We start from the raw sequence: 25,151 nt of genomic DNA, 5'->3' as shown, positions 1-25,151 counted from the left end.
GGCCAGCCCCTATTCAAGGAGTGGGAAAATAGACTCCACCTGTTAATGGGAGAAGCTTCAAGTATTGTGGCCATTTTTCCAATCTGGTAATGGTGGTAAGTTACTCAACTTGTCTGAGCCTCAGTTTCCTTATTTATAAAATGAAGCTAATAATAATAATAACTAATTCATAATAATACCTAACTCATGAGTCTTAACTCATGAGAATTCAGGAAGATGATGATAACAATGATGATGATGATAGGCATAGCTAAACCTTTTTTTTTTTTTAATAAATTTATTTATTTATTGGCTGTGTTGAGTCTTCCTTGCTGTGCATGGGCTTTCTCTAGTTGCAGCAGGCGGGGACTACTCTTCATTGCAGTGCACAGCCTTCTCATTGCGGTGGCTTCTCTTGTTGCATAGCATGGGCTCTAGGCGCATGGGCTTCAGTAGTTGTGGCACACAGGCTCAGTAGTTGTGGCGCATGGGCTTAGTTGCTCCGTGGCATGTGGGATCTTCCCAGACCAGGGCTTGAACTCGTGTCCTTGCATTGGCAGGCGGATTCTTAACCACTGCGCCACCAGGGAAGCCCATAGCTAACACTTTTTTATAATACCAGCCAGTATTTATTGAGGGTTTACTTTGTGCCAATCCTTGTTCATGCATTAACTCATTTCATTCCCTACAACAACCTTATGAGATCAATGAGATAACAGCAAGTAAGTGAAGGAGTTGAGATTCCAGCCCAGGGAGTCTGACTCCAGAGCCTACACTTGTCCTTTCATATATCCTCTGCCTCTGTATAAGGTACATGAATAGTTAACACAGTTCCTGGTATATAGTAAATGTTCGCTTCAGTATTTTTATTGTTGATGTTATTGTTTATTCTCATTAGACTCATTCACAGAAGGAGGCACTTTCTGATCTTATCCCTAGATTTTTCTTTGTATCCAGATTTTTCTGGAACCCCATGTTCACTGACCATGATAAGCAGAAGAGCAGAAAAGAAATTAAAAAGGCAAAGTGAAAAAGCATAGAAATACAAACAGAGGGAAGTGGAAGACCAGGAAGAGAGATAGAAACCATGTCAGCGTTCCTTCCTGTTCAGGCCCGGAACACAGCCTCATTTATTACTGAGAATTAGGACTCTGGTGCTGAAAAGCTAAAGGGCTTCTCCTCCCTTGGAGTGTGACCCATGGCACCTTTGAGGAATATGGACAACCCCCTCCCCCTAACACATTTGCATACACATATACCTCGGTATCCCCTCATCCTTAACAGGAGGAGATGTCTTTTCTTTGAGACTTAGAGCCTAAAGTTTCCTTAGAAGATGGGAAGAGATTACCCATCCAGAAGCCATGGATTTTTCTTAACTAATCAAGGCCTTCTAGTCCTTCGTATGGACCCTAAAATGTATAATACACTGCAGCACATAAAAAAATGCCCTCAAGAAAGATAGGGTCAACCTAGGAGGGTGAAAGCATTGTTGAATAGGAAACCCAGAAAAGCCCTGGACCCCATGGAGCTCTCCTTGGTGCAGAACCCACTGCATATGACTGAGCTTTTACTTGCTTAAAACCTTGTTCAGGGACTTCGCTGATGGTCCAGTGGTTAAGACTCCGTGCTTCCAACGCAGGGGGTGTGGGTTCGATCCCTGGTCAGAGAACTAAGATCCCGTATGTCACGCTGCCGAAAAAACACACCTTGTTCATAGATGTAACCTCTTCTTGAAGCTTATCAGCCCTGATCTGCTGTGACCCAGTTGCCTGCCGCGAGAATGACCCTTGCCTGCCCGGCACCAAGCCACGCCACCCTCCTCTACTGATACAGACTGCGGATCAGGAGTTTCATTCATGCTAGTCTGGCCTGGTAGGACTGACCTGCTTGCCACCACCTATGTCCCTGAGGTTCCCTCTCAGGCTGCCCACCCATGCTCAGCACTTTGCCAGGCCAGGACATGCCCTGCAGTACACAGGAGAGAAAAGTAGGCAGCAGGCCTAGTTCTGACAGCTGTCAAAGAGACACGTGATACTTGGGTGCAGCTCTGAGCTGAAGATGATGAGGGGTATGATCCCAGGTCCAAACTCCAGGGGAGTAAGTCTCTCCCTCTACCACCCCTCCCTCCACCAGGTCAGCGAGGCCAGAACTATTATATGGGTACAACTTTTAAGCGTAGACTTAGGTGTGTGCATTGCTTAGGGTAATATTTCTGAAGGCGGGGCCAGGGCACCTATACTGATGAGCCTGATGGAGAAAGGGAGCTCTCCACGGAACGGCCCTCACAACACACCGGTGCTTTCGTCCTCGGGGCTCCCCCAGCAGGAACAGGGCAGCCCATAGCAGGGGTGCCAAGCCCCAGTTCTATCCCAGATGACGGGCTTACTGTGCAGCTCTCTGCTGGGGACTGGACTGCAAGCCTGTTGATAAAAAAGACCCGCATCATCTGTCTTGTTTCTCCAGCAGACTTGAAACATTGTCACTTAAAGAAACAGTTATTTAAGAGAGAAGGAAAGCCTCTTTATGACTTCATTTAAAATGTTCTTTCTCAAGTTTGTGCATGAAGGAGGCAGAGAGGGGGGAGAACGGGGATCTTCTCGTCCGTGAGAATAGGATTCTGCCTGCTTTACCCACCGTTTCTGTAGCGTAGAGAGAGACAGTGGATGCTTGATTACAGCTAGATGGGTCAGAGTGGTCAGGCGTTAGAGGCACTGGGTAGAGAAATTCTGAGAAATCTGTCTGTAGATATAAAGGGAGGTGATAACGGTTGATTCAAGTGAAGGAAGTTTACTCTGTAGTAATACAGTTATAGTAGAATAGTCTGAAAGGTGGCTCGGAATGATTACTTTAGTAACTCATTCCAATATTTATTAATGTCTATAGTGATACCTAGAGAACTTGTAGTGGGGGAAGGCAGTCAGCAGTGGTGAAGAGGTTCAGTGCCTGACATTCAGCCGTGACTGTTAGATTTTCAGCTTTTTAATCAAGTTTGGTTTTTTGTTTTGGTGGGGGTTCTTTTGGTTTTTTGTTTTCGTTTTTGTTTTAAACTCTTAGAAATTTTGTTCCATGTTACAAGAAAAAAGAATCAGGACAGAATTGATTAGGGGCAGATGTCTAAAGGGATACAAAGAAGTATCTGACTCCAACGTTACTTTCCCTTCAGAAAGTGCTCCAGTTTCTTTCTTCATTGTTACAGGCAATTTGTAGGGAGATTAGCTATGATTTTTTATTACTTAATACCCGTATTACTTAATACCCGTTACTTTGTTCTGTATTGTCTTAGCTAATCAGACTCACTTTTTTTTAATAGCGGTGTGGTTTCTTTAAAAGCACACATATTTTTCTGATTGTGAAAGCAATGCATTTTTACCGCATAAATTTGGAAAACAAAACAAGAATAAAGAAGAAAAATAAATCACCCGTAACCCCATCATGAGATAAAATAGTAATATTTTTATTTATTTATCTTTTCCTATGCATTTAGAAATGTATGTGAAACTAACATATGAGCATTTTCCTATGTTATTGAAAATTCTAAAAGTATTTAAATCTTTTGTCCCTTTTTTGGATGTTTACTCTGCTTCTATTTTTCCTGTTATAAATAATACGGATGAATAGCCTGCTGATAAATCTCTTTGTCTCCACCTCTGATATGTTCTTTAGAATAAATTTCTGAACATGGAATTGCTGGATCAAAGTTGTGAACATTTTTAAGGCTTTTGATATATTTTGCCAACATGTCTTCAGGGAAAAATGTTTCATTTAAATTCTTGACCAGCAGTGTTTGAATGTACCTGTCACCTGTGTACTGGGTACAAACTCCACACAATACTAGAATAAAACATGCTAGATCGGTGTGGCTTTTGATACACTGGTTTTATGCAGTTAAGAATGTTAAAGCTATTTTTTGGCGGCCAAACTGGTTACTATTTTGCACGCATATTTTCAGTGAGAAATTATATTGTGTATTTCTATCCTTTTTTCTTGCATTTGACTTTGTTCGGGGGCTGCAGGTCGTGTCCAGCCTTCAGCCATCAGACATGTTCGTTCTTGGAGCAACATCCCCTTTATCACGGTACCCCTCAGTCGTGCGCATGGCAAGTCTTTTGCCCACCGCAGTGAGCTGAAGCATGCCAAGAGAATCGTGGTGAAACTCGGAAGTGCCGTGGTGACCCGAGGGGATGAATGTGGCCTGGCACTGGGGCGCCTGGCGTCTATTGTTGAGCAGGTAATTGCCAAGATGGAAAATTCAACTGAACTAAAACAAAATCTGCTTTTTAAGCTGTCATTTCAGGTTTCTCAGCTCGTAAAAATAATTCTGATTTGAGAACAATAGATTTCAACCCAGTCTGAAAACTCTGTTTCCTGATGAAGGTGCCACTGGGAGACACCATCCCAGGGCAAGCAGACAGGGTGTCAAGGAGTGGAGTTGATTTCATGCAGTTCATCCCTCAAGCGTCTTAGTGAGAACTAGCTTTGTATGTCAGTGATTCTTAATCCTGGCTGCACATTAGAATCGCCTGAGAGGCCTGGAGGTGCCTGGGCTTCACAGTCAACCATTTAATAAGTATCTCTGGTATGGGGCTCAAGCATCTGTGGTTTTTTTTTTGTTGTTGTTGTTTGCAGTACGCGGGCCTCTCACTGCCGCGGCCTCTCCCGTTGCGGAGCACAGGCTCCGGACGCGCAGGCTCAGCGGACATGGCTCACGGGCCCAGCCGCTCCGCGGCCTGTGGGATCTTCCCGGACTGGGACACGAACTCGTGTCCCCTGCATCAGCAAGCGGACTCTGAACCACTGCGCCACCAGGGAAGCCCAGCATCTGTGTTTTTAAAGTTCCCCAGGTGATTGATATGTAATCAGGGTTGAGTACCCAGATGGACTTGTGTGAATATTGAGCTTTTTTTTTTTTTCCTGTTTTGCTGGGCTTTATCTTTTCTAGTTAGACTAGAAATCTTGAAATAAGTATGAGCTATCATTGCAAAGATTTCCCAAGTTCAGATTATAGTGAAAGGACTTACCAGACTCCACAGAGAATACCCATATAAGGCTTTCATTTAAAGGCAAAGGGATACAAGGCCACAGAGGGAGTGTAAGCAAGCATTGAGGGTCTGAGAGATATCCTATGCACAAGCCCATCCCCCACCCCCTAGGGTCTTTTATTTGCACAGAGACCACACTCTGTCTCCAGACTGAATCACAAAAAGATCTGTGCAAGGAATCGGCTTTGGAAGGCCTCACAGCAGAAGTTTTCAGTGGGAACTTTATGCCCCACTGGCCATGGAGTCAAACCAGGCTGACCACTGATAGTTTATCAGTAAAGAAACTGACCTTCGGGGTCATCATGGGAGTTTTGGACTTTAAATATCACATCGCAAATCCCACTACCTTTATCTTTTCCAAGAGCAGGGATCAGCAAATTTTTTCTGTAAAAGGCCAGATACTAAATATGTTAGTCTCTGTAGGCTGTACAGTTTCTGTCTCAGCTACCATTGTAGCACAAAGCAACCTTAGACAATACATAAATGAACAAGCATGGGCTGTGTTCTGATAAAATTTTATTTTCAAAAACAGGCACAGGTCAGATTTGACCTGCAGGCCATAGTTTGCCAACCCCTGACCAAGAGTCAAAAAATCCCAAACATCCAAGTATCCTGGAGATAAAGCTAGAGCTTTTCCATTCTAGCTGTAATTCAGCTCTATCTTCCATAGCCGTATTTTCAGTTTTAAAAAACAATTTTGGGGCTTCCCTGGTGGCGCAGTGGTTGAGAGTCCGCTTGCCGATGCAGGGGACATGGGTTCGTGCCCCGGTCCGGCGGCTGGGCCCGTGAGCCATGGCCGCTGAGCCTGCACGTCCGGAGCCAGTGAGAGGCCCGCGTACCCCAAAAAAAAAAAAAAAAAAAATTTTGCTGGAGTTGGTATTAGAAAACTACTAACCTGAAATTTGATGGAATTTTCTTCATATATTTTCTGTACTAAGCAATTATTATCAAATCTGCCTTTCAGATTGAGTCCCTCAGATCAATGCAGTGTAACAAATATTTATCAAAGGGCTACATTGTGAGGGCCTTAATAGACCTCTAACGGTTGTCTCTGCCCTTGGGGAGCCAGACTGGGACTCCCCAAATAATTAGGTGATTGTTCAAGACAGATAATATCCAAATGAGAGGGCACAAATGACAGTGACTGACAGGTCCAGAGGTGGGAAGGTCAAATGAGAGTGTGGTCATTCTTGGGACTTCCTAGGAGAGCGGAGACTCAGGGTGGGCCTTTGTGACTGATAGGATTTGCACCAGCAGAGGGGAAATGTTCCGTGCTGCTAAGTGCACATTGTGAATGGTGCCCCTGGTATTGTGTAGCCTGATGTTTCTGGGGACGGGGAGGCTCTACAAGTAGTTTCCAGGTGGGAGACAAAAGCAGGAATGAGTATGGCAAGCTGATGGGCCAGAGAGGAGGTGAGAGGAGTGGTGGTGATCTCATCAGGGAGAATGTGTATAATTCCATTAGGCAGGGCTTTGAAACCAGGTAGAGGACTTGGGGTTCAGTCTAGGAGGAAGATTGAAGATTTTGAGCAAAGGAGAAACTTGATGAAAACAGTGGGGAGAACCTGGTAATGGTTTGCTTAGGTTGCCAGCTCTCCTTCTGGGGACACCCCTGGACCTTAAGGAACAGTTTTCTAGATCAGTGCAGTACTAACATATGGAGTCAACTGTCTTGTCCAAGGCATCTGATCATGTTAGATGGACTCAGGAGCTGACTTAAAGAGGCTTCCATTGGTCAGAGATGGGAATATCTGAACATCAATAATTACTGCAGTGAATTTAAACACATGAAATATGTTTAAATCTATGAATCACAATTATACTTAAAAAAATTCATTGGTCATCTTGAAGGATTCTAGAGAACCTACTCATTTTGGAAACTGGTAAATAAAGGGAAAGAGACACATATCTGTGCTGCCTTTCATATACAAACCATACCTCAAGGTAGCCAAATATTTAATGAAGGAAAGTTTCCCTTTATGGAATTATTCCAGCCTGTAAATAAAGAAGAAACGCATGAATTAGAATATCAGCATTTTATAGCCCCTAATGAATTAATAGGTCTTGGTGATGATGATCAACAGTAACTAACATCACAAAAAGAAAGACAGTCAGGCCTTATGTATCCCCTTGATGGACACCACGACCTGTAAAGAATTCTTGACAAAAAAAATCAAGCCTTCATACCTAACAGCAGTTTGCAAGAAATAGAATACTATACCACAGAGACAGAAGCAGGAAAATCACAGCTGAGAAACCCTAAAGGACAAATAACCCAGTTTCTTTAACAAATTACAAGGGAAAAAATTATAGAGAGGAACCTATGGATTAAAAGTGAATTAAGAGACACTTCAGCTAATTGCAATATGTGGGCTTAATTTTCACCTTAATTTGAGCAAGCTGAAAAAATTGGGGAAATGTGAACACTGACCAGATATTTGATATTAGGAAATTATTGAAATATTTTAGATAATAATGGTTTTGTGGATGTGTGCCTATACCCTCTGTTTTAGCAATTGCTTTCTGAAATATTTACAAATGAAATAATGTGTCTGGAGCCTGGGATTTGTATTAAAATAATGGTGGAGGGACTTCCCTGGTGATCCAATGGCCAAGACTGTGCACTCCCAATGCAGGGAGCCCAGGTTCAGTACCTGGTCAGGGAACTGGATCCCACGTGCCACAACTAAGAGTTCACATGCCTCAAGTAAAGATCCTGTGTGCCTCAAGTAAAGATCCCGCATGCTGCAACTAAGACCCAGTGCAGCCAAATGAATACATAAATAAATATTTTAAAATAATAAAATAATAAAATAATGGTGGAGCTATAAAAGGAATATTGGAGAGTGAGAAATTGGCCATGAGAGGTGGTTGTTGAAGCTGGGTGAAGAGTACATAGGGTTTTGTAGTTCGATTCTTACCACTTTGGTTAAGTATGAAATTTTCTGTGATGATAAGTTATTTTTTTTAGATCATGGTTTATCATAGCTGTCTCCAAGTTCCTGAGCTAGGTCATAGGTTCAAGCATCAGGAGGAATGGACAGGTTAGGAATATTGAATCTTTGATTCTTTCATGTGGATCCGTCCTAGGTGGGAAACAAAGTAACCAAAACTGGTTCTAGGCAGACAGAGTGGAACAGCACTGTCCCTGGTCTAGCCAGAGGCAAAGCATGAGAATCGGACACGCCCCAGAAACAGCTTCGTCTCCCCAGGTCATGCCTTAGAATTTGAGAAGCCATCTGCTAAGTTTATGTTGCAATTCCTGGCTCCAGACTTGTATTCTGAGCTTTATTTCCTGAAACAACTGGATCTTCCGCATTATAGACTCCTCCACATATCTTCAAGTCCTGTGGTTGCCAAACCTACCTACACACTGGAATCTCCTTATTAAAAACTTCTCATTTCTATCTGCCACCTACTTATCAGATTCGAGGAAGCATGTAGGAGTCTGTATTTTTACCAAACAACCTGGGTGATACTTCCAGAGCCAGCCCAGTGCTGGTCTGTAAACCGGCATTTGGGATCCACTCATTAGTCCACCCTCCCTGAATCTCTTGTGATGAAAGGAAAGAGATATTACAAGGACTTGTGCCTTTTCCTTCCTCAATGTCAGGTGTCAGTACTGCAGAATCAAGGCCGAGAGATGATGCTGGTGACTAGTGGAGCTGTAGCCTTTGGCAAGCAACGCTTGCGCCATGAGATCCTTCTGTCTCAGAGCGTGCGGCAGGCCCTACACTCGGGGCAGAACCAGCTGAAGGAGATGGTAAGTGTGGCTTCCCCACCCCCTATAACAGGGTCCTCAGGCCCCCTTCCCTCGCCCCAGCCATACCTTGTCTGTTGGCATGTTACAGGCAATTCCAGTCTTAGAAGCCCGAGCCTGTGCAGCCGCCGGACAGAGTGGGCTGATGGCCTTGTATGAAGCCATGTTTACCCAGTACAGCATCTGCGCTGCCCAGGTGAGAGGCTGACCCTCCACAAGGGGGGTGTGGGACCTGTGAGGGTGATTCCCGTGGAGCAAGGTGATACGAGCAGGGCTCTGGCGCCAGACTGCCAGGATACAGTCTCAGCTTCACCACTTGCTAGTTGGGAGATCTGGAGAAAGTTTTTAAGTCTAACCTTTTTGTGCCTCAGTTTCCTCATCTGAAAAATGAGGATGTCATCAGTGCCTATTGCAAAGAGTTTTTGGAAGGGCTCAGTGAGAAAATATATGAAAAGCATTTAATATGTCTGTTAAATAGTACTTTCTCAGTAAGTGTTAGCTCTTGTTATTATACAAGTAACTCTTAGGACTACTACAAGTACTGATACTGCTGAAGATAGAAAGGTTAGATATCTTTATTTCATTGGCTTCTTTGACTTCAGCTGGCTTGTTTCTCTTTGCACCTGGTTGCCTTATATAATAGATATCTACTAAGTGTTGAAGGGAAATGCTGGTGTTTGGTTGTTTTTTGTTTTTTTAATTATTTAACTTTTTTTTTTTTCCCGGCTGTGTTGGGTCTACGTTGCAGTGCACGGGCTTCTCATTGAGGTGGCTTCCCTTGTTGCACAGCACGGGCTCTAGGCTTGCGGGCTTCAGTAGTTGTGGCTCGCGGGCTCTAGAGCACAGGCTCAGCTCAATAGTGGCGCACGGGCTTAGTTGCTCTGCGGCATGCGGGGTGTTCCTGGACCAGGGCTCGAACCTGTGTCCCCTGCATTGGCAGGTGGATTCTTAACCACTGCTCCACCAGGGAAGCCCGGTTGGTTGGTTTTTAATTCATTTAGCAAATCTTTATTGAGCACCATGTGTACCAAGGAGTCTGTTAGACATTGGGGATACTGCAGTGAACAAATCAGCCATGTTCTAGTCCTCATGGAACTTAAAAATTTTTAGTGGTCCCCCTGAATGTGCTAGAACCTTCTTTCTACATTATTTCTTTTTTACCTAAATTTCCAGAATTTTTTCAGTTGGGTTTTTAATCAGCTATACAACTACACACTAAATAGAAACATCTAAATATCACAAAACAACTGAAAAAACCTTACTCCCCAAGGTACTTTCAAATTGCTGCCTCTGATCCTATCATTTACACAGATGTTATTATACACAGATGATGTTACGTATACATCCTTTCAGGTTTGGCCCTTGCATTTCCTATCACTTTTTCTGTTCTCCATCATTTATTTTTTTTATTTTTTTTGTTTTTGGCTGTGTTGGGTCTTTGTTGCTGCCTGTACACAGGCTTTCTCTAGTTGTGGCGAGCAGGGGCTACTCTTCGTTGCAGTGCGTGGGCTTCTCATTGCGGTGGCTTCTCTTGTTGCAGAGCACGGGCTCTAGGCGCGCGGGCTCAGTAGCTGTGGCTCACGGGCTCTAGAGTGCAGGCTCTGTAGTTGTGGCGCACGGGTTCAGTTTCTCGGCAGCATGTGAGATCTTCCTGGACCGGGGCTCGAACCCGTGTCCCCTGCATTGGCAGGTGGATTCTTAACTGATGCGCCAGCAGGGAAGTCCCTCTCCATCATTTTTAAGTTGTTATCCACAGTGACGTTCTGGCATTATACCAGAGTGTCCTTGAGTAAGGGAGCTGAAACAGAAAGGCATGGACTTGGATACTTTTGTTTGTGGCTGGGACCCCACTCTCTGTAATCTTAGATTTTTTTTTTCGGTTACATAAATGCAATGGAAATCTCAATTTTTGTCTCCTTTTATTATCAGCTCTTTTTTCCTCCATAGTGCAATAACAGTTTTAGTCTTTAATTTTTTTTTTAAGTGCATAGAGCCAGGTGAGGAAACTTAGATCCAGGAACTATGCTTTTGTTTTGTTTTGTTTTTTCCCAGGTATGATACTTCTTGAGGTTTTTTGTTCGTTTGTTTGTTTTAGTGAAAGTATCATTAAAAATACTGTACATTAGCCGTTGTTTTTATTAATATTGATGTAAAAGAGCTCTGTGCCCTCCGGTTTCCAGCAAGCCTTCATCCAGGGGCCCCTTCACTCCCACACCTTTGCCTTCCCCATGATCTGATCTGTAAGAAATCTGTACCCTTTGCCCCTTATCCTGTGGTTCCTTGTTTTCTTTAGTAATCTTGTTTTGAAGACCATTATCAGGGGCTTTTGAAAATCTCCCATAAGTTGTTTGTCAGATTAAAGACTTAAACAAGGACAACAGCTATTTTTCATTCATAGAAATGAAACTTATTTGCATCCTAACAGATTGCCCTTCTCCAAGCACATACTTTTCTCTCTGGTCTCTTGTCTCCCATGTCTTGTTTGTTAAGCTGTTGGAGCCACAGGTGTTTTCACTGGGCCTTTATACCTCCGGCTTGCCTCTCCTACACACACGTGTTTACTTTTATTGTTTGACCTTCCACCACCAGAACCAGGATCTATATATTCACCTTTGTCCCAGGCCTTTTTCCTACAGGGCTAAACTTTCTGAAAAGACATTCATGATCTAACCCGTTCCATCTTCCCCAAATCATCAACATTTTTATTCTCCATCCGAAGAGCTAGTACAGGATCTGGCATTTCAGAGGTATTCAATAACTTTTTTATCAAATGAGTGAGTAAATTATTTCCCTTGGTGATGTTATCATTTTGTCTTCTTCGCCCACATTTTCCATATCATTAAGGCTGCTGTCATCTTCTCAGTTACCATAGCCAGACCCTAGTTCAGGGCTTAACCATTCCCCCTTGGACTGTTTCAGTACCTTCCAAGAATTCTTGGCCATCCGCCTCCAGCCTTTTCCTACGTCAGCGCTGCCCTACATCACAAGAACCCTCTTCCGTGAACGTTGCAGGGATTTCACTGAAACATTTATTCCTGAGCTTCGGAGTTTGTTACCATTTTGTTTCTTACTGTCACCCCCCTTTATCTTTCTCTCCTGCTAAACATTGCCTAATACCCTGATTCAAGCCAGGGAGTGGAGCTGTTAACCGGCCCCCACACCCGGCTCTCCACACTGCCTTTGAGCAGCTTGTGTGCATCCCGTCCCCTGAACGAAGTTTCGTCAGCCCTTCTTTCAGTTTGTGACTAAAGACTCACCTCCCTAAACCTCTCAGACTCATCCCACTTGACCGTGTCTTTGCTGACTCTGGCAGTGGTCAGCCACAGAGCAAAAACAGGAACCACATGGCCCTATTCCCTGTGGTTTAATACATTTTCCAGGCAGAGTAACCGTTCATTCATTCACTCACTACATGTTTCAGCACCTACTGCGTATGGCCAGACTTTGAATCAGATGCTGGGATACAAAGATATTTTAGAAATTTATGGCAGTCGTTACTCCCTCCAGTATCCCTCTAAAGTAGATACATTCATTTTCTTAATTTTGTAAATGGATGAGATTTCATAGCTCTCTGAGGATTAAAGTACTTTTCAAAAGTCTTAAGCATCCTAAAATAAATCTTCCAGGTGATTCTAACTTTTTTCCAATCTCCAAAAGAATTGGATAAGTCTCCAAATATGTGTGTTCCATTCTGAACTGTACGGGATAAGTCTCCAGAGATGTGTGTTCCATTCTTAACTTATGGGATAAGTCTCCAAAGATGTGTGTTCCATTCTGAACTCCTCTACTCTTAGCATCCTTTGGATGCTGTTCCTCGGAAGCTCATCATTTTCCTGTCTCCTGCGTTTTTCAATCTCTTTACCCCTTTTATTTTTATTTATTTTTTAACATCTTTTTTGGAGTATAATTGCTTTACAATGGTGTGTTAGTTTCTGCTTTATAACGAAGTGAATCAGCTATACATATACATATATCCCCATAGATTTTGGTGACCAATTTGGATTTCCACGATGAGCAGAAGCGCCGGAACCTCAATGGGACACTTCATGAGCTCCTCCGAATGAACATCGTCCCCATTGTCAACACAAACGATGCTGTTGTGCCCCCAGCAGAGCCCAATAGTGATCTCCAGGGGGTAAATGTGGGTAAAGTATTACCGAGGGTTGAGCATGCTGTAGACACTAATGCCATGCTAGGCTGCATGTACTAACACCGGACGTTGGGCATAAACAAGATGGAGAGATGGGGAGAGAAGCTGGCATCCTGGAGCAGTGGCTGCATAAGCTCTTCTGAAGACAGGGGGTTTCGTTCAACTGGGTGAGGCGCAATAGTGATTTAAGGTGGTGCTGTGAGCATGGCTTGTGTGTGTCAGTGGATAGAAGGGTGCATATTTGGAAAGGGGGTTGCCAGTAGGCATGGTGTTTTGCAAACTGAAAGGCCTGTAAGAGCTGTCATGCACATACTCAGGGTTGTTGATTTTTCCTGCCAGAGCCTAGCTGAGTACTTCCGTGAACTTTTTTGAACTGCAAAGCTCATGATTTTTTACCTGCATTTTAGGTTATTAGTGTTAAAGATAACGATAGCCTGGCTGCCCGTCTGGCTGTGGAAATGAAGACTGACCTCTTAATTGTTCTTTCAGATGTAGAAGGTACAAAGTAATGCCTTTTCTTTTTATCCAGTCTTTGTTTTAAATACTGTATGTGTGAGCACATGAGTTCCTCTCTTTGTTTGAGTGCTTCTGATCTTTTTAACTGTGGACCATTATTTTCTGAGCCATATGGTCCGAAAGGGTTTTGTGATTCAAAAGAAGGTGGGGGTGGTCTGGGAGATGAAGTTTGAATGCTGAAATGTTGTTACCTGCAGGCACTTTAATTTGTTTTTTATAACCGCTTTATGGAGATACAATTCACGTAACATACAATTCACCTATTTAAAATTTATATTTCAGTGATTTTTAGTATATTCATACAGTTGTTCAACCCTCACCACAATTTAGAACATTTCTTATCACCCCATCAAGAAACCCATACCCATTAGCAATCGTTCCTCACTTCCCCTGAAACTCTCCAGCCCTTGGTAACCTCTAATCTACCTTCTGTCTCTGTTGATTTGCTTGTTCTAGACATTTTATATAAATGTGATCATACAATATGTGATCCTTTGTGATTGACTTTTTTCACTTAATGTTTTCAAGGTTTATTGATATTATACACATATTAGTACTTCATTTATTTTTATTGCCAAATAATATTCCACTATATAGATATACTACATTTTATGTACCTACTCATCAGCTGATAGACATTTAAGCTATTGTGACTAATGCTTCTGTGAACATTTGTGCACAAGTTTTGGTGTGAAGATGCTCTTTATTTTACTTAGGAGAAGAATTGCTGGATCATATGTTTAGCCTTTTGAAGAAATACCAGCCTGGTTTCCAAAGCAACTGCATCTTTCTACATTTTCCCAGCAGTGTATGAGGGTTCTAGTTTCTCCACATCCTCACCAACATTTCCCTCTTGGTATCTGCCTTTTTGATTGTAGCCATCCTCATGGGTGTGAAGTGATACCTCATTGGGGTCTTGATCACTTTTAGTTTTAATGTAAATCACAAGACACATTATTTTAAATTGGAGCCACTGCAGAAAATCCAGGCTGTATGGCCACTGTGTTCTTCTGTGTTACTCTTTTCCTCTCTGCTTTCGCCTTCTTTGTGGAGGGGCCCCTCTTGGCTCCAACTTGGCTCTCCATTCACTCGTCTCACTTTCTTAAGCTGTTCCCATTTTACATTTTGACCCACAGATATGGTAGATGTGTCTAAATTAGGCCAAACCTACAGAATTCCAAAAGTCTCCCATTACATTCCCAGGAAGTCAGAAAAACCTATTTAGTTCCCTGCCCACACCCATGGCAGGTTAACATGGCAGGACTTTTCCCCAGTTTACACTTCAGCAGCATAAGTGAAGGTCAGGGGGCTGCCTGGTGGAGGCAGGGGCAGGTACCAGTGCTGTGATCTGTCTCCTGCGCATGTGGAGGGTCAGAGATACCATACTTACAGATCAGTATCTTTACCTGTATGAAGTCTTGGTACCATGTTTATTCACTGTAAATTTGAAGTCTCAGGATAGGAACAACTAAGCTGGGGTAAGAGTAAGCCACTCTGGAGAACAAGGCATTTTGGTTAGTCACAAGATTTTTTTTCAACTTCTGATGTGTACAAATACTGTGCTAGGTGCTTTATAAATGTCAATTTATTCACCCTTGTAGCAACGCTGCAAAGTAGGTAGGTTAGCCTATTATTCAGATGAAGAAATTAAAAATTGAATTCACATTAGTTAAATGGTTTATTCAAAGTCACATAGCTAGTACTTGGCAGAGGCTGGTTTCGAATCTAAATCTTTTCAGTTTAAAAATCTACACTCTTCTCTCCTATACTGCCTAGCAAGGCAAAGGATATGAGTTTGAGAGATCAATATATAAAATCCAACTTGAACTAGGCTCTAGTAAACCTTAGTTTCAATGCAGCCTCAAACACCAAAACTGGTCGTTGGCAGGCTTGTGCTTTTCACTCTGATTCGTTATCCACTGAATATTGATTTTTAAAACATTATCTGAATTTTAAATATGCTCTTGGTGGGTTTGAGAGCTGCTATAAAGAAGAGGAGGAGGCAGAATATCAGAATGCTAGGAAGTCCTAGGCATCTCTGGGGGTTTGCCTTAGAATTGTCCAGTACTACTCATGATCTCATAGCATAGTGCCTTCTGAGATGAACCCAGCAGAAGACCCTGGGAACTGTGGGGTGCTGGGTTGAGGCGGATAGGGGTTGTGAGAGGTTATTTCTCTCTCCCTGTAATTGCTGCTCATGGTTTGCACTACTTTGTTGTGCACTGGACACTGATGTCCTCACTGCTCCGATTCACTTACTCTCCTAGAGAGGGTGCACATGGCACGGTTGTGTTAAAGATTTGGAATAGGGCTTCCCTGGTGGCGCAGTGGTTAAGAATCCGCCTGCCAATGCAGGGGACATGGGTTCGAGCCCTGGCCCGGGAACACCCCACATGCCACAGAGCAGCTAAGCCCGTGTGCCACAACTACTGAGCCTGAGCTCTAGAGCCCGCAAGTCACAACTACTGAGCCCACGTGCCACAACTACTGAAACCTGCGCACCTAGAGCCCGTACTCCGCAACAAGAGAAGCCACGACAATGAGAAGCCCATGCACTGCAACAAAGAGTAGCCCCCACTGTCCGCAACTAGAGAAACCTCGTGCACAGCGACGAAGACCCAACACAGCCAAAAATAAATAAATAAATTAATTAATTAATTAATTTTTTTAAAAAAAGATTTGGAACAGTGAAGCACAGGGGTATATTTTAGCACAGGAAAAGCAGTAACTTAAAAACCAAAAACATCACTGCCTATAATGTCCTTCAGCCAGTTCCTGACCACTAGCAGTTCCTCCCTGTCTGTGTCGCCCTTAGACCTTGACATGACTCCATTTTCTCAGGCCCTCTTTTCCCCTTCTAAGGCTCAGACACATTCTTTTTTGAAGTGAAATTGTGAGGATTTTTAATCTCGGATGGTATGCATGTAACATTTTGTGTACCTCTTATTTTATGTCACGCTACTCAGTTATAAAGAGGACACAGGCTTTGTGGTGACAAATCCAGACTGAAAGCCAAGAGTCATGCGCTCTTCTGCTGACTCAGCCTAACCTTCAGAAAGGCTTACCCATAATGTGGGGCGTATAATGTGACTGTTTCAAAGGGTACTGTGAGAGTTAATGAGAACCTGTTTCATATGTCATGCCCTTGGAAAGAGTCACATTAAACAGTATACAGCTGCTGCACTGTTTGTGCAAAAGCCACTCATCTTTTTCAGTTGCATCCTTAAGGTTCAGCATCATAGTAGAAATGGCAAAGGTGAGGATAGCTTCCCTGTAGACTGTGGGCAGGGCCAGTAAATTCTGTGCCAGGGATATGGCCGCGCTCTGTTGCTGGCAAACATTCATTTATGAGGCAAAGTTATAAAAGTATGTAAGGTGCGTCCTCCTGGAGCTGGTTTTCAGTGTGAGTAGACTCCACGAATCCCTTGACCTCTTTTCTTGTTCGAGCTGGTGGAATAGCAGAATTTATCTGGATGAGTAGAGTACAGAGTAGTTATAGTTGGCAGGTCCCTGTGGAGGTCTGTCTTGGGGGATGCTCACTTCTGTTAAACAGCATTACCGACTCTTGTCCACTTTTTAGGCCTCTTTGACAACCCCCCAGGGTCAGATGATGCAAAGCTCATTGATATATTTTATCCTGGTGATCAGCAGTCTGTGACATTCGGAACCAAGTCCAGAGTGGGAATGGGTGGCATGGAAGCCAAGGTAAGAATCTGGTGCCTTTATTGCCCGTAACAATTTACAAACCAAACTGTATTTTATCCTTCTTACTTTTGTAGTTGAGGGCTGATGCACATACACACTTAAAGATACACATATCTAAATACAGGTTTAATGCATGTTGTGTACCTATATTTAGTGATGTCTTTCTATGTATTTTTATTAATATATTAAGCGTGTGTTCATATTATAACCTCCTCAAGGGCAGGGTCTATATTTTTTCATAATTCATAAATCCTCTAAGTGTTAATATTAGAGCTCAAATATTTCTTTCTTTCTTTCTTTCTTTTTTTTGTTTTTTTGCTGTACGCGGGCCTCTCACTGTTGTGGCCTCTCCCGTTGCGGAGCACAGGCTCCGGACGCGCAGGCTCAGCGGCCATGGCTCACGGGCCCAGCCGCTCCGCGGCATGTGGGATCTTCCCGGACCAGGGCACGAACCCGCGTCCCCTGCATCGGCAGGTGGACTCTCAACCACTGTGCCCCCAGGGAAGCCCCAGAGCTCAAATATTTCTTGATGAAACCTTTAAAAAGTTCTTCTCTCCCATTAATTGTTCTAAGAAGTTATACCCTTTAGGTACAGAATCATACGTAGCAATGGCAGAGGAGGACAAGAACCCCAGGTACAAAAGCCCAAGAGTGCTCATGATCAGATTCCAGGCAAGCAGCAAGCTGGACGCTGAAGCTGGCACAATAAGTCAAATGTAGAAGTTATGCGTCCCAGTGCTAGAGAGGCTTAGAGAACGCGCTGAGCACAAGGGGCGGATTGGTTTATCTTTAGACAACACATGCCAGGGTTGGGTTGGGAAGAGTGCATGGGCTGAGCGTGTCTTGAGAGCTTCTGAGCTGTGCAGAACCTTCCTACAGATAATTAAATTGCTCAGTATCATGTTGTATTTGCTATGTTTTTGCATGTTTAAAGTGCAGGGGCCTAGACCCTACAAAGGTCTGAATCTCATCCATGGATCTAACTTCTCCCGTTAGGTGAAAGCAGCCCTCTGGGCTTTGCAAGGTGGTACTTCTGTGGTCATTGCCAATGGGACCCACCCGAAGGTGTCTGGGCATGTCATCACAGACATTGTGGAGGGAAAGAAAGTTGGCACCTTCTTTTCCGAAGTAAAGCCTGCAGGTAAGTAGTTCTTCATAGAGTCCCATGGTCTCTGGATGATTGCTAGTAACTCCATGGCCTAGATGGGGCTGAAGACTGAGCTCTCCCTCTGGGAGGAGAGCTTACAAAATTCATGTGCTAACATTATGAAATATGGTATAGTTTCGAACACTGCTTGCAAAATTGGATTCTACTTTGGTTTTGCAAAACTTATCTAACCTGCCTAACTAGGCCTCCTGTTCTCACTAAAATCACTAAGTGAAAGAGTGTAAGCATCCATTTTCTCAGGAAACATTTGCTAGGCCCATGCTGGATGCCAGATACTAATGAACACTGGAGATGCAAAGATGCATAAGAAATAGTATGGGCTCTCTCAGGTGTTCCCAAAGATAGCACTGCCATATAATCTGCATTCAGAAATGCAAACACATTAGAAAATGGAAGCCAAAGTGGAATTGAGAAGAACTCTAGAAGACATAAATCATATTGTCTGCCCCAAAAATGCAGACAGGTTCTTGTGTTTCTGCCTGAGTTAATCTGGTATGCTCTTCTGCCAGTTTATTGGTCAGAGTGATCTCTGGATGTGAAAAAAGCACGCCAAGACCCTGAGCGTGTGCTGTGTGCCTGCAAGGAGCCCGTGCACATCTGGGATAGTGAGGGGGCAGTGAGCTGACCGTGAGCTGATGTTTGCAAATGTTCTTGCAGGCCCTACCGTGGAGCAGCAGGGAGAAATGGCTCGATCAGGAGGAAGGATGTTGGCCACTTTGGAACCTGAGCAGGTAATAACCCTAGCTGATAGTTTTGTTAGTTTTCAGAGTGAGTCATAACTGTGAGGTTTAGTGCACAGTCAAGCCTGCTGTTTCCCCCTTTATTCCTCGAGTCCCGTAGAGTTGGATCTGAGTTACAACTCTGATTCAGATTTGTTCTGCCTTTTTTCTTTTTCTAAATTTCATTTTCCCTTCTGTCTTTTATAGGCTTGAAGCCTAAGGTAGCTTTGCATCACTATGATGTTTTGATCAAAAGTATCATGAAAATCATGAGACCAGAGAGGCTCCCAAATCCTGCCACATAGTGGGTAGGGAAATATAGGAAAGTAACTTTTCCCACCTCATCCAAATCACCAAGATTACCTAGAAGATGGAAGTTCAGAGCCTGCTCCATGTCATAGCCCTGCCCTGTCCACAGTGACTCAGTCAGTTGAAGTAGCAGACACGATGAAGTGTGAGAAGGTCGGGTGGAAGCAGGCTGCTGGCTTCCCAAGGGTTGCGGTGTTAGGGCTGGATTTGAAAGTGATGTATATACGTTTCTTCTGGGGAGTACTTTGGCCTGAGAAGGGAGAAGAAAATTTAAAATAACTACAAGTAGGAAAAGGAAAGCCCAGGAGAACCCTAGCTTCTCTCTCTATTAAATCAATTCTTTTACTCCTTTAGTAATCACTACTCTGATTTGCCATGTTTCCTTATCTAGGTGGGTAAGGATTGGGGTCTCCTCCAGCATCCAGGACTGGGTTTTTCCCCTTTGACTGAATTCATTTAATAAATAATTGTCGAAAAAGAAGAACTAGATGCAAAAACTTACCTGGGAAATCAGCTTTACAGCTGGTGCTATTAAATAGGTGAGATGTGTATGTCATGCTGATTCAAAGTGCTGGCGCCTGTCTCATGGACAAACTGAATAATTCATCATACCCTCTCCCCCACCACAAGGCTGTGATTTGCTAATCATCATGATCAAGAGTGGTAAAAGAGGAAGAAAAGTGAGAAGAAATGGGGAGGTTAGTAGTGAGAGAGGAAGGAAAAATGAGGGGAGCAGTGGTGGGAAACGAATGAGTGAAGTAAGGAGGTTTCAGTCGTTGATGATTGGGATTTAGGAGCAAGGCCGGGCACACTCAGAAGAGTAGGTTTAAAAGTGTGGTGTGTGTTTTTTATGGGGCAACATGTTTGCTTATTTGTTTTAATGTTTTACCTTTTTTCCTAGAGAGCAGAGATTATCCATCATCTGGCTGATCTGTTGACGGACCAGCGAGATGAGATCCTGTTAGCCAACAAAAAAGACTTGGAGGAGGCAGAAGGTAAAGACCAGGCAACTTAGTTATAGAGAGATTTATTTGGGGTTTTATTCTTTGTTTTACTAATAATTCTTATATCATAGTCTGCCTAAAGTCAAGATGGTTATGGAAGAAATTACATACTGTGTACATCATTTTTATTGAGGGTTGGTGGCTGGTATTCATTGGGAGTTTTCAGAGTACACGTACTACCTCCACCCCTTTTCTCAGATATTCCATATAACACCTACCCACCCCCCACCCACTGAGGGGCTTTTTCCTTCCATTCCCCACAGTCACAAGCCATGGCTACTGTGGCAATTTCAAGACGAAAAAGATTGAGGACCTCACTATTTTAGACATTAAGCTAATAGCAGCTAACATTTACTGAGGCCTTTCTGTGTTTCTGGGCATTATGCTAAGGGATTAACAGGCAGGATCTGATTTTCTCTTCAGAACATGGTACCTATAAGGTACCTACTATTTATTATCCCTGTTTTACAGAGGAGAAAACTAAAGCGGAGAGAAGTTGTTACATGCCTAAAACCATACAGCCAGTAGCAGATCTGGGAACGAAACCCAGATGGACAGTGCATATAAAATAGTTGTGGAAATAGTTTGTGCAGCCTGTGTTGAAAGATAGCTTATATCCTAGTTCCTTAACCAGTATGTAGTCTGCCATCCAGAAATGCCCTTGAGGTGCTAATGGTAGCATAAGTGAGACGGCTGACCTCTCACTGAAGACAGCTAAATATGTGGAGTCAGGGAGGCCCTCATCTTTCTCTCCTTTTCTTAATTCTCTGTCTTTTCCACCCTAAAATAATGGGGGTTGATTTTACGGGGTTTTAAATTTCCTTTTCTTGTGAATAAATGTGCCTCAAGTTGAACATCCAAATTACTGGTGTTCCCTTTAAAGAAACCTTGCAGGGCTCATCAACATTATTTTCATTCCTTAAAACGTTTTTGAGCCATTACTTTGGAACTTGCTTTAGACTTTACATCTGGTCTTTTGAATTTTTGCAGTATTGGAAAGCCATAAAAAATTTAAATAAACGGAAGAAATCTTTATTACTATTATTGACATCTTATCCAATTCTTTAAGTTAAAAGAATTAAGACCCACAGGGTTAAAGCTGCTGCTCAAGGTCACACACCTAGTTGTTGGTAGAACTCTGACTTCTGATCCCAGTTATCTCTCTCTGGAAATCCGCAAGGACACACATGGCTTAAGAACAAAGTCTCAGGTATACACAAGCATGGTAATCACCTTTGAGTCCGTGAGCCCATTTCAGGAAATTTATCCCTAAGAAAAGATTGCAAGAGGAAAAAATAGCTCTGTATATAAAGTTTCTTAGAGCAGGATTATTTATACCGTTGAAAACTGGAAACAACCTGAGTGTCTGATAACATAGGTACAGTCATGTACATTGAACTGTATCAACTCAATGGAATATTTAGTAGTAATTAAAATAATTTTGGCAACATGGAAAATGTACGTGCATTGAGGTGAAAAACTAGAGTATAATATTTAATATGCACTACAATTAAAACGATTTTTAGCACATGGGGAGAAGTGAAGAAAATTAATTAAATTGATGTAATTGGTTGATAAAATTATGGTTTCATTTCTTTCTTAATATAAGGTTGGCTCCTCCCCTCCAAAGTAGAAGTCTTTTTATAATTTTGTCTTGGTGGTTGTGACTATAAAAAAGAAGGGGAAATTTTTCATAATATCATTCAACATTAACCATAGTAATGATTTATGATACGTGATTTCAAATGGTTTTCCTGAGTATGTGTGTGTTTGTGTGTGTGGAGAGAGAGATGATCACACTGTGCATGCTTTTATATGAAAATTTAAAGAAAATTCTGTATATGAACTTACCATAATTCTATTTAAGTTTTTATTTCAAAAGAAAACATCTTTATTACTTCTGCTTATAAAAATAATTCACTCATTATAAAAAATTTAAATAACGCAGAAAGATAGGCAGAGATCATCACTGTTCTTGATGCTTTCCGACATCTCTCTGCACATGTATATGCAATGTGTGATAACTAGGGTGATGTCATACATGCTGTTTTATAGTTTGCCTTTTTCACAAACTACATCCTGGACAGCTTTCCATATCAGTAAATATAGACATTTATTTATAGTAACTGCATTGTACCCCATTGGCTGAATCTATAGGTAGAATCCAGTTTCCCACTATAATAAAAATGCTGTGATAAGTATCCTCACTACATGCAGGTTTGCTGATACAAATGACAAATTTCTGGAACCAAAATTGCTGACACCAAGGGTGTGGGTGTGTCCACACCTTTACATGATGATGTATACTGCCCAACTGCCCCTCCCAGAAAAGCTGTGTAAATGATATGTCCTTGTCTCCCTGAGACCCCCTGAGTTCCATGTCTGTTCCTAACACAGTGCCATGTGTTCAGTAAAACAGCCATAGCCCTCCCAGGTCTACTGCTTCATCATGTGCTCTTCACACCTCTTCAGGGAGACTCGCAGCCCCTCTGCTGAAACGTTTGAGCCTTTCCACGTCTAAATTGAACAGCCTGGCTATCGGTCTGCGGCAGATCGCAGCCTCCTCACAGGACAGCGTGGGGCGGGTTTTGCGCCGGACCCGAATTGCCAAAGACTTGGAGCTCGAACAAGTGACTGTCCCAATTGGAGTTCTACTGGTCATCTTTGAATCTCGCCCTGACTGTCTACCCCAGGTATGTGACTAATGCCTGCCATTAGGGTAGGGAATTGGAGGAAGAGCTTCTTTTCAGGACACAGATAAATCTCCCGAAGATATCTTTCTTTTCTTTCCTTTCCTCCCTCCCTCCCTCCCTTCCTCCCTTCCTTCCTTCCTTCCTCTCCTCAGAGGTAATTTTTGAGACTTTATTCTCAGGTTGCGCTTAAGGCAATTTATGTTTTTGATTTTTCTGGTAATTCTAAAAAAGGTAATTCATATGTCCATTTTACAGTTGAAGAAACTGAAGCTTATAGAAGTTAATTTTCCTGTGACATTTGTAAGGATGGAGCTGGGCCTCCAGCCCAGATGAATCTCCCATGCCATGAGATGGGAGTACATTTCCAAAAAACTTAGGACTTCCCTGGTGGTCCAGTGGTTAAGACTCTGTGCTTCCACTGCAGAGTGTGCGGGTTCAGTCCCTGGTCAGGGAACTAAGATCCCACATGCCGTGCAGTGCGGCCAAAAACAAAAACTTAGCTCACTGGAGCACTTTGTTCCCTGACCACAGAGTCCCTGCTAACCTACTGCAGGCTCATTCACCTAGTAGCTGGTTGTGCCCATGTGAAAAAGACCCATTTATTATCAGTGTCACAGATAGCTTCCTGTAGGTACATCTCTTAGGAAGAAGAACTTTCAGTAGTTAATGGAAACTAGCGTGTGACCCCCTTTAAGAAATCTGACAAATCACAGGCTAATTGAGGCAAAACCATGTGGCAGAGGTTTTGCCAAGTGGCCATGCTCTGAAGTATAAGGTGGTATTAGAGGGTGGTCTGGCTCATTGTCCTAAATTCTCGCCCAGAAATCTGGAACCACTTCCCCACTGGACTGTCCAGTAGGATGATACCAGCCTTTTCTTTGCACTAGCCCCAAAGTGTCACAGAGAGATTCTATTTAAAAACAAACAAAAGGGACTTCCCTGGTGACGCAGTGGTTAAGAATCCGCCTGCCAATGCAGGGGACACGGGTTGAATCCCTGGTCTGGGAAGATCCCACATGCCGCAGAGCAAGTAAGCCCGTGCACCACAACTACTGAGCCTGCGCTCTAGAGCCCGCAAGCCACAACTACTGAGCCCGTGTGCCACAACTCCTGAAGCCCACGTGCCTAGAGCTCAGGCTCCGCAACAAGAGAAGCCACTGCAATGAGAAACCTGCACACCGCATGAAGAGTAGCCCCCGCTTGCTGCAGCTAGAGAAAGCCAACGGGCAGCAACGAAGACCCAGCACAGCCAAAAATAAATAAATAAATAAATAAATTTATTTTTAAAAAATAATTTTATAAATAAATAAATAAGAACCAGTACCTTTTTATGCTAGGGCATAGGTGACCATGGGAGTCCCACATGCTCTGTGGAGGCTATTCCCTGACATGACCTAAAACCAGCTGGTCCACCAAGGGACTCTCATACCATTGGGGTCTGTCCTCAGCCCCTTTCTGGCTGTATATCTGTCTCACAGAGAACCCCCAGAGATAACTGCAGAACTCCCATCAGCTGGTAGAAGTGGGTCCTAAGTCTCTCTGTTGGCCGTGTTCATTAAGTTTTCTCTGCTACCTTTTATCCGTACTAGCGAATACTTCATGAGGGAAAGGTTTCCCCTTCAGCCAGTTACAGCTGAGGTTCCTCACATGGCATCACAGAATCCATGAATCCTAAAAGTTATATGTAGAATGCTGTGTGTTTGTGCATTTATCTGGGAAAAGTTTACATAATTTTCGTAAGGGGATCATGAGCAGCAAAAACAAAAAGGGGTTAAGAACCATTCATGTGGAGATTAACGTGTTCAAGCAAGTTTTTTTAAGTTTCTTTTGATACATTACAAAAACGGGAAGATTTTCATTCATCCTGAGAGCATTCAGGAAGTTCAGCTTCAGGCCTTGGATGGTCAGGTGAGTGTCATTAGCCTTGGCTCTAAGAGGGTAACTAACCCCCCTCCTGGATGGCCTGCTTCTTCCTCCCAGCAGTCTCTGCCGCAGCTGTCCAGGGGCTGGCGGCTCTAGTCCTCTCCAGGGTCTCAGCACCAGCTATTAGAGCTCTCGGAACAATGACAGGGCCAGGGTACGATGTGGCCAGAGATGCCGCCCAGCCTG

At 43.2% G+C, this 25,151-nt stretch overlaps 1 protein-coding gene across 9 annotated transcripts in view; it reads left to right on the top strand.

The window, feature by feature from the left end:
- The window catches only part of ALDH18A1 (aldehyde dehydrogenase 18 family member A1), a 46,641-nt gene that overhangs the window by 11,918 nt on the left and 9,572 nt on the right, over positions 1-25,151 (top strand). For 7 of the 9 annotated variants that reach the window (XR_009535938.1, XR_009535943.1, XR_009535937.1 and 4 more), the window contains 10 exons: positions 3,993-4,207; positions 8,632-8,781; positions 8,870-8,974; positions 12,761-12,919; positions 13,336-13,426; positions 17,025-17,149; positions 18,146-18,290; positions 18,975-19,048; positions 20,247-20,340; positions 22,822-23,042. Coding sequence is in view for 2 of the 9 variants with exons in the window: in XM_060125368.1 (XP_059981351.1) it covers positions 3,993-4,207; positions 8,632-8,781; positions 8,870-8,974; positions 12,761-12,919; positions 13,336-13,426; positions 17,025-17,149; positions 18,146-18,290; positions 18,975-19,048; positions 20,247-20,340; positions 22,822-23,042 (1,379 nt within the window). In the remaining 7 variants the exon portion in view is untranslated. The remainder of the gene's footprint in view (positions 1-3,992; positions 4,208-8,631; positions 8,782-8,869; positions 8,975-12,760; positions 12,920-13,335; positions 13,427-17,024; positions 17,150-18,145; positions 18,291-18,974; positions 19,049-20,246; positions 20,341-22,821; positions 23,043-25,151) is intronic. The other 2 variants (XR_009535941.1, XM_060125369.1) reach the window with 1 other exon arrangement.

The sequence above is a fragment of the Lagenorhynchus albirostris genome, chromosome 16, assembly GCF_949774975.1.
Source record: "Lagenorhynchus albirostris chromosome 16, mLagAlb1.1, whole genome shotgun sequence".
NCBI lineage: Eukaryota > Metazoa > Chordata > Mammalia > Artiodactyla > Delphinidae > Lagenorhynchus > Lagenorhynchus albirostris.
Note: the sequence above shows the minus strand (reverse complement) of the source record. Positions and strands in the feature narration are given on the sequence as shown.